The 16,065-nt window shown below is 38.7% G+C and overlaps 1 protein-coding gene across 1 annotated transcript in view; it reads right to left on the reverse strand.

Moving 5' to 3' along the window:
• Positions 1-5,139: 5,139 nt before the first annotated feature.
• Positions 5,140-16,065, reverse strand: part of LOC127122614 (lisH domain-containing protein C1711.05-like) — a 38,055-nt gene continuing 27,129 nt past the window's right edge. Inside the window, exons 3-4 of the mRNA XM_051052920.1 lie at positions 5,482-5,604; positions 5,140-5,349 (exon numbers count right to left, since the gene is read on the reverse strand). Of these exons, the coding sequence (XP_050908877.1) occupies positions 5,140-5,349; positions 5,482-5,604 (333 nt within the window). The remainder of the gene's footprint in view (positions 5,350-5,481; positions 5,605-16,065) is intronic.

The following is a 16,065-nucleotide window of genomic DNA, read 5'->3' on the forward strand; positions in this document are numbered from 1 at the left end:
TTTCTTTCTCCTCCAACAGAGGACTAACCTGTGCAGCAATCTCGTGCCACCTCTACGCATACTCCTTAAAAGTCTCTTTTTATTTTAGGGACATAGCGCGGAGTTGATCCCTTTCCGGTTCCATGTCAACATTAGATTTGTACTGGCAAACAAAAGCCTCACCTAAGTCATTGGACGTTTGGATTTGAGTATTATCGAGCCCCATATACCATTTCAGAGCAGCCCTAGTCAAACTATCTTGAAAGTAGTGGATCAACAATTGATGATTGTCAGTCTGAGTCGACATCTTTCGAGCGTACATCACCAGATGACTAAGAGGACAGGAATTGCCTTTGTACTTTTCAAAATCCGGAACCTTGAACTTGTGTAGAATCTTCACATTAGGGACCAAATACAAATCATGAGCATTCTTCCCAAATAGATCTTTCCCCCTTAAAGCTTTAACCTCTTTCTGCATAGCCTAAAATTGATCTTGGAACTCGTTTATTCTATCATAGACACCAACAGTCTCGCTTTGGTCAGCGTGAAAAACAAGTTCTTCGACATAAGGAACAACATGAACCACATGAGGTGGTACTGACATCACAGGTTAAGCCACTGGAACTTCAGGTTGGTATCCCTCCGGCACAAAGTTGGGAGGCATGCCCCAATAGAAACCAGAAGGCATGTGGTGCTGTAGAGCATTGATGGGAGCCACTGAGACGGGCGAAGAGACAATATTGGAAATCACGGTCCTCTGAAGCAGAGTCAGAGGTGGAGGCTGATTTTGAGCATCCGCCAAAGCTTTCATCATAGAAGTAAGCCTTTCGTAGTCGTCCCTCAAATTTATCACCTCTTCACGGAGCTCACGATTCTCTTGCTCTAGGTGGTCTATCTTTCTCAACTGATTAGCTAGAGTATTGTACTGGTGAGATAGCTTTTCTGAATGAAGACTAAGAAAGAAATAAGACCCATGGAAAACTTTCTCAAAGTAAGACCAAGATGCAACATGATGCATGATATACAAATGCAAATGTTATATTGTTTATTTTCCAAGGAACTTTAAGACATAAGTTGCAAACATAATAATAACACATTCCAATGTACTAAAATCTCATTTTATTAATAATAAAAGGATTACAACCGGGAATACAATTTCTAAGCGGAAAGACACTAGATCTATGGAATCATGTCCGATGATGACCCAACTCCAAGCTGACATTTCTTACTGCGATGTTTTTTTATCTCTCTTTCGTATCTGCTTTTCATAGCATCCTTATGTATCACGAGCTAGTCTACAATGCCTTTCCAAACGCCGGAAGTAGGAAGATGAGCAGATGACGAACTGTTAGAGGAAAATAAATCCTCTTGGCCTCTAGATCTCTTCACAACATTTTTCTCGAGTAATTATATCAAGTCGTCCTTTTCCTTTAGTTGCTCCTGCATTTCTACTTTCTCAAGGTGTGCGGTGTGAAATTTGCTTTCCCAATCATCCCTCTCTTGCTTCATCCTATCCAAAGCTTATTACAACTTCTCTATGCTTTAATTGTGGGAGATTTGACCATTACTAAAGACATAGGTCTTTCATAAGCGTACGACATCTTGAATTCATTTGCTCTCTTCTTCACCCAACTAGTGTAAGGCTCCAAAGATACACAATTCCTCAATCCAATCTCACCTTTTTTCTTGCTATGAACATTGTACCAAGCATGAACTATCCTAGCTTTCAACCCTTGAGTGTCCTTCCCTTCTTGGAAAAATAAACCTTCTAACAAAGTATTATTAGGTTTATCCTTCATTGTAAACACAAGTTAACGTCTTGCCAAAGCTGGATTGTAGTTGATTCCTCCTTGTGTGCCAAGAAGAGGCATATTAGAGAACTCCCACAACTATCAATAATCTCAATATTGTTATAAATAGAAGAATACCAAGTAATGTCGTCATTGGTGAGAGACATGAGTCTTTGAGACCACCTCAAACAACCATTATTTTCTTGGAAGAAAGGAGACTGTGGCAAGTGTGAAATAAACCACTTGTACAGTAAAGGCGCACAACAAAGTATAGCTTCACCCCCTTTAGAAGTCATGTTATGAATGGAGAAATAAGTATCGCCAAGCAAAGTTGGAACCAGATTCCTAATCCAAAGATCCTCATAGTGTTAACATCAAATAAAATTGTCAATGTTAGGAAACAAGATCAAACCATTGAAGATCAAGGCAAGAATAGTCTCGAAAGCCACCATACTATTAGTATTAGCAAAAGAAAAGGCCTTTTCCAATAGAAACTTTGAAGTCAACACTCTGATATCTCCTTTGATAGTGAGATTGGCATCTATGTCATACTTCCTTAGATGAATGGCTTCGGCAATAACCTTAGATTCAAGAATTCCTTCCACCCCACTAAAAGGAACTCTATCATAAACTAGTATACCCAAAAGTTGAGCATACTCCTCCATGGTAGGCAACAACTGATAATCAGGGAAAGTGAAACACCGGTAGACAGGATCATAGAACTGTACCAAAGTGAAAAGAATACCATCCTCAATATTAGTAGATAGCCCAAACAAAAGTCTTCCAATACGGTCTCTGAAACCCTTAGGATCATCCATAAAAGATGTTAGCTTCCTTAATTCCATGAGATTGGGACATCTGAAACTGTATTTCCGAGTATTCCTTTGTCTAATATCCATGATCAAAATATTTGTGATGTTTGCAACAAATTCTCTAAGTTCCTTGAGAATTGAGTAAAATTCTTATCAATTCCATGAGTGCATGATGCAAGGTCACACAAAGCACACAAACAAGGTCCAAAGGTTCAGAGTCACGAGCATGGAGACAAGGGCAAGAACTAACCCACAGTGTATGTATAAAGGATATAATCGCCTGTAGAACAAGGTTCTAAAAAGTTCCCAAAGTCGTAATTCCATCTTTTGGATATTATCGGTTTATACGACTACTCGTCAACCAGTAATATTCTCATGAGAAACTCGTCCGAGTGTAGTATCGTGTAACAACTAATTCAAGTCTACACCTGAATAGCCACTGCACTACATCCTAAAATGCCAAGATGGGTTAAGGGTTCTAAGGTCCTCAGCTTCTCGGGCTCCCAGATCGGAAAAAGTAATGCCAACTACGACTACTCGTCTGACATCAGTAATCCCAAAGGGGCCTCACTCAGTGGGGGATCTCAAGTCAGCTTATTAAGGATTAACTCCACATAACTCAAACATGACTATACCATCCTCCTATCATAGAGCTCTCAAGTTCGGGTATAAGAATTATCTCACCACACAGAGTTCACCAAGCACCAGACAGAACAAACAATAACAAACAACACCAAACATAATATATACAAAAACAAAGATGGGCTTAACTTGAAGCTAGAGAAATACAAGAAAGGGGGTTTGAATTGTTTTCACAGGAATTAAAATATTTTTGTAACAACATACACAAAGAAGAAATAATAACAACACAAACTATTTATCCTGGTTCGCTTGAAAATCAAAGCTACTCCAGTCCACCCAACCAAGATGATTTCGCCTTCAACAAGGACTTAATCCACTAATCTCAACAGATTACAAAGTTCGTCTAAGGGTTCAACAACCTTTTATCCCTCTCAAGTTTATAGACCTAAACAAGTCACTTGAGGAATAAAAAACAATTACAAGAATTGCAACGTATTTCGCTAGATGATTCTAGATAAGCAGTATAGACATAATTTAAGAGCAATGAAAGATAACCACACAACATTGAGCAGCAACTCTTGTATGGAAACTTTTTCTTACAACAATAGTGGTGAAGAAATAATCAGAGTATGCAGCGAGTGAGTTGTTCTTTGTAAGATGGTGAAAAAGTTGTAAGATAAAGTTATTGTATCAAAGTTGTATTTTGGCAAGTTATGAAGAGGCCCTTATATAACACTTAAGATAATATCGTTGGGGGGAAATCAATAAAGATTTGTGCTAGTTGTGGGAGACAAATGTAGTAAATTCCTTGTCCTTTCTATAGCAGACTAAGAGCATAATCAAATATTTCCTTAAAAGGATTTTACTATAATTTAAATGCTTCCAGCTTAAGTTTCTAACCAGGTGACATCTGATGGCGTGTTTCTGAGCATGTGTCAGAGTGAGATGAGCATGATCAGAGTCTTCAGAGTTAGAATATTCAGATATCTCTTTGCAGAGAATTCAGATAGAGTCTTCAGATAGAGTTCTAAGAATTAGATCATCAGATCTTGAACTTTAGAGTCAGATTCTTCAGGTGATTGCTCCTCAGATGCATTCTGTTCAGAGTCAGATGTGATTTCTTTTTGTGTTAGGCCAGTGGTTCTGGACTACTTCAGATGCCAAATATTAGTTTCTTAAGAATCAGAAGGTGACTTATTAGAGTCATTTCAACTTAGAATCCTGCACACTTAAGAAAACTGTTAGAGTACCAAATTGTTTCATTCTTTGTTATCATAAAAACTTAGAGATACATTGCAGAATCAAAATCTTGTTCTAACAATCTCCCCCTTTTTGATGATGACAAAACATAGGATTTTGATGGAACAATAAGTAATTTAAGATATACTAAACTGAAAATGATTAGAGTCAGATAGAAAAGTGACTCCCTCTGAGATTAGCAATCTCCCCCTAAGTCTGATACTTAAAAATAATTTCTAAAGATATTTAGTATCAGATATGGGTTTCTGGGGTAGAGAATTTCTTACTAGATCTTCTTAGGTTGCTTGACTTGATTTAGTAGTTTCTAAGATAAGAATTCAAGCTTCCCTTGGTACAGATACATCCTAAAAAATGACTTAGAACTATGCAATAATTTTATGTCAGAATGTAAGTAGTGCATTTCTGAGATTTAGATGAAATAATTCACCAAAAGACTTCTATCTAATTTTCCCCCTTTTTTTCAGACTCAAAAAGTAAATAAACCACAATTTAATTGATTAGAAAACTTCAGTAAGTACAGCGAGAAAAGATCATAAAATAAGCCTTAGAACTAAAAACACTTGGAAAATTTTAAAAGAAAAATCCTAAAGTTCTAAGGTTTATGTGGATGAGGCATCCTCTGAAGTAGCTCGACTAGCAGGTTCTGAATGTTGTTGTTGATCTGATCTTGTTTGTCGAGTCTGGTTCTGCCAGTTGTTGTTCCTTCTGCAACTCTTCTAGAGTTCTAATGACCAAGGGGCAAGATCATTTGTTGATGACTCTCCCTGAGTCAGAGTAACCTCGGTAGCTTTCTCAGATTCAACCTTCTGAGCAGCTTCTGCTTCTTTCTCAACTTTCTCTTTTGTAGTAGCTTCTGCAGCAACTTTCTCAGCAACCTCCTCGGCAACTTTCTCAATTGCTTCCCGTTCAGCCTTTTCTGTCGCTTCCTTCGCCAACCTAGCTTATAACCTTTCCTCAACACTTATAATGAAGTCATTTATGACTTGTTCAGAGAGGCTCTTCATCTTGAAAATATCAGATGTCATCCATCTGATGAATCTGTTCCAGTTAGTCCTTACTTCAGAGGGTTTCTCACTAGTGATGGATTTGTCAGAGAGCTTCTTGAACCTAGAAGCTGAACTTTCCAAGAAATTGACTAATGCCTCATAAAAGGTTGGTAGGGTGAGTTCTGTAACACCCTTCTAAAATACCCCAAATATTTAATAAAAACAACAAATATATATCAGAGTAATTATGCACCAAGGGTGTCACACAACTAGTTCACACCATAATAACTGTCATGCTCTTTTATTTAATTCAAAATAACATTTTTGCATAATTCGCAGCGGATAGAAATCAAACCAACCATTCAAAACATATAACAGATTACATGTAAAATTATTCAGCAATTAAAACATCCCGTCCCGATGTTACATCTATCAGAGCATGACCCACTACGGAGACTACATTAGACTCCAAGCACTAGCTTCTACTCAATCACTGCTCGTTACCTGAAAAATAGTTGTAAGGGTGAGTTCTTCAATCGATATAATAAGTATTATGAATCATCATGTAATGCTAAGTAATTTAACACGTTTCATCACCCAAATCAGATTTACACATTCAGTAACGGCACATCAACTCCAATATCATACTCAATAACAACATAAAATGCAACTCAAATGAGACTCGACTCGTCATGCATGTGGTACCAATCGGAGTAAAACTCCCAACTTAGAATCATTGCCATTTTATTGGGCATCAAGGCATAAGCCTTCAACTTTCAACTTAAAATTTTGCCAATCCAGGCCAACGTGGTGTGAGCAAAGCTCCGACTTAATGCATATGAATGTACATGGCATACACGACTTTAAACTGTCGACAACATAATAAGAATAGCAATACAACAATGTTTTCAACAAAATCAACTTATAATCAACTTATAATCAACTTTGGCTCACCAAGCCTACAACTCAGTATTTTCAACAACTTTAACACAACTTATCAACATATTTGTATCAACACTTCATAACATAAACTCAACAAAGTTACTCATCAAAATTAACGATAATAGGCCAATAACCAATTATGTTCACAACATTAAAATATCAATTTTTCCAATTTCCAACAGTGTTAACCGGTTAACACCCTGGGTTAACCGGTTAACGCAGGACAAAACACACTTTCTGGCAAAACGCAACAGTGTTAACCGGTTAACGCCCTGGGTTAACCGGTTAACGCAGGCAAAACATCACATTTCCACAAATATAACAGTGTTAACCGGTTAACACCCTGGGTTAACCGGTTAACGCAGACAAAACAGCAGTTCCTGCGCTAACACAAGGCAGAATGCAGAGTTCTCCGCATTTTCCGCCGTTGGAGGACTTCCGGACCTCCGATTCAATTTCCGTAAAAAGCTATACGTCCAGTAAATTACGACACACACCATTATCGATTCAATTGCAGTTTTTAACACAGTTTATCCAACATCATTTTCAGCATTCACAATCCCAATTAGGGTCACTTCAACGGTTTATCACTACCCATGACATGTTAATCTATAATACCCATTAAACGACGATAAACCCCCCTTACCTGAGATAATCCGGCAATCTCTAAGCTTCAAGCTTTTCCGTTCTTCAACCTTTGCTCTCTAGCTCTTCCTCTTTGCCCTTTCTCCACTTTCCACTTTTCAGCCGCTTCTCTGTTTCACGTGAAAACTCTTTACCAAAAATGAAAACCCTTTTCTCTTATTCCAACTTATATATTTTCCACTAATTATTATTCCAAATAATAATAATAATAATAATCCAATAATTCAATTTATTTAATTAAATTAATAAATATATTATTAACTTAGTTTAAATAATTCTCTTATTTTATTCGGGGTGTTACAACTCTCCCCCACTAAAAGAGTTTTCGTCCTCGAAAACATACCTCAAGCAAATAACTCTGGATAAGACTCTTTCATCTGACTCTCCAGTTCCCAAGTCACATTGCCACCTGCTGGTCCTCCCGAAGCTACTTTCACTAAGGCAATCTCTTTACCCCGCAACTGCTTCAACTCTCGATCCTCAATCCTCATAGGCGATATTTCAACAGTCAGGTTATCTCTCACCTGTACATCATCTACTTGGATCACATGCGATGGATCATGAATGTACCTCCTCAACTGAGACACATGAAAAACCTCATGCAAATTCGCAAGTGACGGCGGTAAAGCGATACGATAGGCTACCTCTCCTATCCTCTCCAAAATCTGATAAGGACCAATAAATCGAGGTGTCAACTTCTTTGACTTCAAAGCTCGACCAACCCCAGTTATCGGAGTAACACGAAGAAACACGTGATCTCCCTCTCGGAACTCAAGTGACTTCCTTCTCTTATCATGATAACTCTTACCAATGCTCGAATGAAAACTATTGTTGTAGGTAAACTCAATCAAAGGTAAATAACAATCCCAAACACCTCCCTTTTCCAAAACGCAAGCTCTCAAAAGATCCTCCAATGACTGAATCGTCCTCTCAGTCTGACCATCAGTCTGCGGGTGATATGCAGAGCTCAATCTCAGTTTAGTTCCCAAAGCCTTCTGCAAACCTTCCCAGAATTTCGATGTAAATCTAGGATCTCTGTCCGAAACAATACTCGACAGAATACCATGCAAACTTACAATTTTCTCAATATACAACTCAGCTAATTTCTCTAACGGATAGTCCATTCTGATCGGAATTAAATGAGCCGACTTTGTCAATCTGTCAACAATCACCCAAATAGGTTCAAAATTCTTAATTGTCCTCGGTAAACCAGAAACAAAATCCATACTGATACTATCCCACTTCCACTCTGGAATAGCCAACGGTTGCATTAGCCCAGACGGCTTCTGATGCTCAATCTTTGACTTCTGACAAGTCAAACAGGAATAAACAAAACTCGCAATTTCTCTTTTCATTCCCGGCCACCAAAATAACTTCTTCAAATCATGATACATCTTTGTAGCTCCAGGATGAATACTCAGGCCACTACGATGTCCTTCCTCCAGAATACTCTTCTTAAGTTCGGTAACATCCGGAATACACACCCGATTACCAAATTTCAAAACACCATTCTCATCAACTCTGAATTCGCCACCTTGACCTTGATTCACTAGAGTCAACTTATCAACCAAAAGCACATCGGATTTCTGACCCTCTCTGATCTCATCCAGAATACCACTTGTTAACTTCAACATTCCCAATTTAACACTATTGTGAGTACTCTCACACACCAAACTCAAGTCTCTAAACTGCTCAATTAAATCCAATTCCTTAACCATTAGCATAGACATATGTAATGATTTTCGACTCAATGCATCAGCCACTACGTTTGCTTTACCCGGATGGTAATTCAAACCAAAGTCATAATCCTTCAGAAACTCTAACCATCTCCTCTGTCTCATATTCAGCTCTTTCTGATCAAACAAATACTTTAAACTTTTATGGTCACTGAAAACCTCAAATCTTGACCCGTACAAGTAATGCCTCCATAACTTCAGAACAAACACCACAGCCGCCAACTCTAAATCGTGCGTCGGGTAGTTCCTCTCATGAACCCTCAGCTGTTTGGAAGCATAAGCTATAACCTGCTTATTCTGCATCAACACGCCACCCAAACCCAACAATGAAGCATCACAGTAAACTTCAAATGATTCCGACGAACTCGGTAATATCAGAATAGGAGCAGTAGTTAACCTTCTCTTTAACTCTTGGAAACCTTCTTCACATTTTGAGTCCCAAACAAATGCTTGCCCTTTTCTAGTCAACATCGTCAACGGTAACGCCAACTTAGAAAATCCCTCAATGAACTTCCTATAATAACCAGCCAAACCAAGGAAACTTCGAATCTCAGCAACAGACTTAGGAGCTTCCCACTTAGATACCGCTTCTATCTTAGAAGGATCAACAGCAACACCACCTCTTGAAATCACATGACCCAGAAAACTTACCTCTCCTAACCAAAATTCACACTTGGACAATTTAGCAAATAACTTCTTTTCTCGTAGAACTCCCAAAACCACTCTCAAATGTTCAGCATGCTCTTCTTCAGATTTCGAATACAGCAAAATATCATCAATAAACACCACAACAAACTTGTCTAGGTACGGATGGAAAATCCTATTCATATACTCCATAAATACTCCAGGCGCATTAGTCACACCAAAAGGCATTACAGAATACTCATAATGTCCATACCTTGTTCTGAAAGCAGTCTTCTGAATATCCTCGGTTTTCACACGGATCTGATGATACCCAGATCTCAAATCTATTTTGCTGAACACACTTGCACCAACCAACTGATCCATCAAATCATCAATCCTCGGCAAAGGATACCGATTCTTGATCGTCACTTTATTCAGTTGCCTGTAGTCCACACACAACCTCATAGTACCTTCTTTCTTCTTAACCAATAGCACTGGTGCACCCCACGGTGACACACTCGGACGAATAAATTTCTTATCCAACAGATCTTCCAACTGACTCTTCAATTCAGTTAACTCAACAGCAGACATACGGTACGGAGCCATCGATATCGGCCTAGTACCAGGTACCAAATCAATCGAGAACTCCACTTCGCGCTCTGGCGGTAATTCATTCACCTCTTCCGGAAACACATCAGGAAAATCACACACCACGGCTAGATCGCCAATCACCAGTTTATCTTTAGCCTCCAAAGTCGCTAACAGCATAAACAACTCTGCCCCATCAGCTACTTCCTCATTCACTTGCCTTGCTGATAGAAACAAACTCTTTCCCTCCTCAATCTCAGGAAAGACCACCGTCTTATCAAAACAATTGATAGAAACTCGGTTAAACACCAACCAGTTCATACCCAGAATAACATCAATCTGCACTAGTGGAAGACACACTAGGTCCATCCCAAAGTCTCTACCAAAAATACTCAAAGGACAATTCAAACAAACCGAAGTAGTAGTCACTGAACCCTTCGCAGGAGTATCAATTACCATACTACCAAACATCTCAGATATCTCTAACTTAAGTTTCACAGCACAATCCAAAGATATAAAGGAATGAGTCGCACCTGTGTCAATAATAGCTACAAGAGGAAAGCCATTAATATAACACGTACCTCGGATAAGTCTGTCCTCACTGGAGGTTTGAGTTCCGGTCAATGCGAACACCTTCCCAGTTTGAGATTTCTTTGGCTTCTGACACTGACTTCCAATATGCCCTTCTTCGCCACAATTAAAACAAATCATTTCCTTGTGCTTGCAATCAGCTATTGCATGACCAGTCTTACCACAACGAAAACATCTCTTTACTTCAGCAGTGCATACATTACTCTTATGACCAGCCTGACCACATTTGAAGCAAACTATACCAGCAGGAGCACCTCCCCTACTGGTCCTCTGAGCCGGAGCAGCTCCTTGTTTCCCTTTTCCCACTGGGGCATCATACGGCTTGCCACGATTTTGATGTTGCTTACCCCTGCGGTCACTGACAATCTTGTAATGAGCATTATTGTCTTCTTCAAATATCCTGCAGCTATCAACCAATTCAGTAAAAATGCGTATCTTCTGATACCCAACAGCCTTCTTAATTTCAGAGCGCAGTCCATTTTCAAACTTGATGCACTTTGAAAATTCAGCACCAGCACCAGTGTAATGAGGACAAAATTTGGACAGCTCCACAAATTTCGCAGCATAATCAGTGACAGACATGTTTCCTTGCTTCAGCTCAAGGAACTCAATTTCCTTCTTACCACGGACATCTTCCGGATAATACTTTCTCATGAATTCCCTACGGAATACATCCCAAGTAATGACTTCACCTGCCACGGTCAACCTCTCGTGAGTCTCTAGCCACCAGTCATCAGCTTCGACTGCTAGCATGTGAGTACCATACCGAACCTTCTGAGCTGGAGTGCAATCCATAACACGGAAGATTCTCTCTATCTCTTTCAACCATCCCAAGGCTGCATCTGGATCATGCTTCCCTTTAAACACCAGCGGATTCTCTCTTTGGAAAGTCGCCAAGCTACGTGATCCAGCATCACCACCAGCATTTGGCAAGTTCTGCACAGCTTGTGCCATTGCTTGCATTGCGGCAGCCATTGCAGCATCATTCCTTCCAGCCATTCCAACTTATCAATACAACACAACTTAAAGTTAGATTAGTAACAATACACAATTGTTAGACAGTAACGACACGACAACTGGCCGGACAGACCGACCTGCTCTGATACCACTAATGTAACACCCTTCTAAAATACCCCAAATATTTAATAAAAACAACAAATATATATCAGAGTAATTATGCACCAAGGGTGTCACACAACTAGTTCACACCATAATAACTGTCATGCTCTTTTATTTAATTCAAAATAACATTTTTGCATAATTCGCAGCGGATAGAAATCAAACCAACCATTCAAAACATATAACAGATTACATGTAAAATTATTCAGCAATTAAAACATCCCGTCCCGATGTTACATCTATCAGAGCATGACCCACTACGGAGACTACACTAGACTCCAAGCACTAGCTTCTACTCAATCACTGCTCGTTACCTGAAAAATAGTTGTAAGGGTGAGTTCTTCAATCGATATAATAAGTATTATGAATCATCATGTAATGCTAAGTAATTTAACATGTTTCATCACCCAAATCAGATTTACACATTCAGTAACGGCACATCAACTCCAATATCATACTCAATAACAACATAAAATGCAACTCAAATGAGACTCGACTCTTCATGCATGTGGTACCAATCGGAGTAAAACTCCCAACTTAGAATCATTGCCATTTTATTGGGCATCAAGGCATAAGCCTTCAACTTTCAACTTAAAATTTTGCCAATCCAGGCCAACGTGGTGTGAGCAAAGCTCCGACTTAATGCATATGAATGTACATGGCATACACGACTTTAAACTGTCGACAACATAATAAGAATAGCAATACAACAATGTTTTCAACAAAATCAACTTATAATCAACTTATAATCAACTTTGGCTCACCAAGCCTACAACTCAGTATTTTTAACAACTTTAACACAACTTATCAACATATTTGTATCAACACTTCATAACATAAACTCAACAAAGTTACTCATCAAAATTAACGATAATAGGCCAATAACCAATTATGTTCACAACATTAAAATATCAATTTTTCCAATTTCCAACAGTGTTAACCGGTTAACACCCTGGGTTAACCGGTTAACGCAGGACAAAACACACTTTCTGGCAAAACGCAACAGTGTTAACCGGTTAACGCCCTGGGTTAACCGGTTAACGCAGGCAAAACATCACATTTCCACAAATATAACAGTGTTAACCGGTTAACACCCTGGGTTAACCGGTTAACGCAGACAAAACAGCAGTTCCTGCGCTAACACAAGGCAGAATGCAGAGTTCTCCGTATTTTCCGCCGTTGGAGGACTTCCGGACCTCCGATTCAATTTCCGTAAAAAGCTATACGTCCAGTAAATTACGACACACACCATTATCGATTCAATTGCAGTTTTTAACACAGTTTATCCAACATCATTTTCAGCATTCACAATCCCAATTAGGGTCACTTCAACGGTTTATCACTACCCATGACATGTTAATCTATAATACCCATTAAACGACGATAAACCCCCCTTACCTGAGATAATCCGGCAATCTCTAAGCTTCAAGCTTTTCCGTTCTTCAACCTTTGCTCTCTAGCTCTTCCTCTTTGCCCTTTCTCCACTTTCCACTTTTCAGCCGCTTCTCTGTTTCACGTGAAAACTCTTTACCAAAAATGAAAACCCTTTTCTCTTATTCCAACTTATATATTTTCCACTAATTATTATTCCAAATAATAATAATAATAATAATAATCCAATAATTCAATTTATTTAATTAAATTAATAAATATATTATTAACTTAGTTTAAATAATTCTCTTATTTTATTCGGGATGTTACAAGTTCAACTTCAGAAGGTTCAGGAATTGGTTGGTCTGCTGGTACATAAAGAGTTCTTTTTGAGTCAATTGTGGCTTGAATATCTTCAATGTTTAGGGAGGTTGGGTCGGGATGATCTGAACCAGGATGTTCGGAGGTTGTGGTGAGGTCATAGTAAGGAGGGGTGTTGTGGATGGTGGAGAAGGTTGAAGAGAAGGGTTTTTTTAACAACATTGCTTCAGAATGTGGGATGGAGGTTGTTTGGAGGTTAAAGAGAGGTGATGGAGGAGAAGGTGTAGGTATGATGGTTCTGAGAGGGATGGGTTCAGATTTGTAGGTTCTGATGGTATTTTTCTGGTATCTCTAATAGAATCTCTAAAGTATTTGAAGAGAAGAGATGGTATATTAAGCTTCAGACACTTGTGCAAGCAGTAGAGGATGCACTTCTGATATGTGTTGACGTAGTCATAAGAGATGGATGATGGACGATGGTCGATGCATCCCAGAATCATCTTGAGAAATACCCTCAGGTTCTTGTGGAGCTCTTGATTTTTAGAGGATATTCATCCTTCAGGGTTCTGGGAAAATATGGTGGGGATGATTTCCTAGGTCATGTGCTTAGCCCTGGGATTGATGTTATAAATCCTTCTGCCCCCAGCCTTCTCCATGTTCAGAAGCGTAGCAATAGGCTTTTCAATTATCACTACCTTGACACCCAGAACATGAGAAACTATGTAATGGTCATCGCAGTTAGTAAATCTCCATAATTCTTTTACCAGATTTGTGTAGATGGGACCATATATACGATTGAACTAGATGAGCCAACCCTGATGTTTAAATACTGGTTTAAAATCCATGCCATTGGCTTTGAGGTTTTCAAAGTCCACCAACAATTCACAAAGAACTTCCAGTTGTTCAAATGGTGTTGACAAGTTGATGTGGGCTGGACGATCAAGAACATGAGGTTCTTGATAAGTGGTTGTTGTTTGAAGAGCAGTAGTAGATGTGACTTGTTATGAGGATTCACCTTGTTGTTCTTGGACGTTCATCTCTTGAGAGAACTCAAAAACTTGTTATTCTTGAGCATTCATGATGAAGTTTCAGAGAAAAAGATGAAGAGAGGTTGTAGAGAAAAGTTGGAGGTTAGGGTTTGTGTAAGTAGTGAAGAGTAAAAGTGTGAATAGTGTGAGTCGTGGGAGTATATAAAAAAATCAACGGTAACTGAGAAGGAAAACAAAACTAATTTTTGCTAAAAACAAGTTTGTACAATCATGGGGAAAATTAAATGCAACTAATGATGAGATTATAATCTCAAGATTTGCACACTACTCGAGGGGATTTCAACTGTTTGGCCATTGAATTCTGAGCTAGACAGGTATCTAGAAGAACCAGAGCCACACGTTTGAGAGGCCACTTGTTGATGTACTCGGAGTCAAGAATACAAAAAAGTTTCTGACTTGAGATGTTTCTGATAAAGATATCTTCTAACTTGTAGAAGTATCAAAATCAGAATCAGATAAACATCATATGCTTGAGTCGGAGTCTAATTTTACATTTGAGATGAGAAGCACGGGTTCAGAGTCACTCTAGGCAATCTTCCATATTTAAATTTTTCATAACAAAGAGAAATATATCTTCAGCTAAGGGTTGTGTAAATATATCATCCCATTGATGGTCTGTATCTATAAATTTTAAAACAATTGTCGCTTTCTGAACATAATCTTTCATAAAGTGGTGTTTAATTTCTATGTGTTTCACTATAGAATTTAATATTGGATTCTTACTTAAGTAAATAACAATAGTATTATCAGAAAAGATAGGAATGTTACTCTCATAGATCTGAAAGTCTTCAAGCTGATTCTTCATCCAAAGCATATGAGTGCTGCAAAGTGAAGCTAGGATATATTCTACTTCTGCAGTTGATAGTGCAATGGTTGATTGTGTTTTGCTTGCCCATGAGATGAGGTTTCCTCCCAGAAGCTGACAATTCCCAGATATGATTTTGCGTTCTAACCTATCTTCAACATAATTTGCATCACAATACCCAGAAAGCTTGTACTCTGATGTTTTCTTTTACATCAAGCCTAGATTAGGTGTTCCTTTCAGATACCTAAGGATTCTCTTAACAACAGGTAAGTCAGATTCCCATGGATCTAACTGAAATCTAACACACAGACATATGCTGACTAATATACCAGGATGAGAAGCAGTCCGATAAAGGAGAGAGCCTATCGTACCACGATAGAGTTGTAGCACCTCAAAATTTGCACCTATCATTGTACATACATTCTCATATTAGGTCATAACATAACATGGTCCACTGCATAACATTGCATTGTCCTACTTGCCTCAAGTGCAAGCCAATCAAGAGAATTAGGTCAAACTGGTCAGGAGATCAGTCAGTCAAGCAAGCAAATGTGTTTTTCATTGAGCCAAGGCCCTAGGGTTGGTCCAACATGTTCACATGACTTGGGGATCCATTTGAAGTGTCTTGGTCAAGGATTGGATGTTCAGAAGTCATCAGTCAATGCACAGTTTGCCAGAAACCCTAAAAAGTCAAACTTGGTCAACTGTGTCTGATTTTATGGTTTTGATGGTTGGATTTGGTTTGAGAGGTCTCATTCATGTCCATATAGTCCTCATATATCATGTCAAACACCATCATGGAAGAATTTAAAGCCAGATCAGAAATTTCCAAAAAATGGAAACTGGACCTGTAATTGAAACCTGC

The sequence above is a fragment of the Lathyrus oleraceus genome, chromosome 2 (genome assembly GCF_024323335.1).
Source record: "Lathyrus oleraceus cultivar Zhongwan6 chromosome 2, CAAS_Psat_ZW6_1.0, whole genome shotgun sequence".
NCBI classification, from domain to species: domain Eukaryota; kingdom Viridiplantae; phylum Streptophyta; class Magnoliopsida; order Fabales; family Fabaceae; genus Lathyrus; species Lathyrus oleraceus.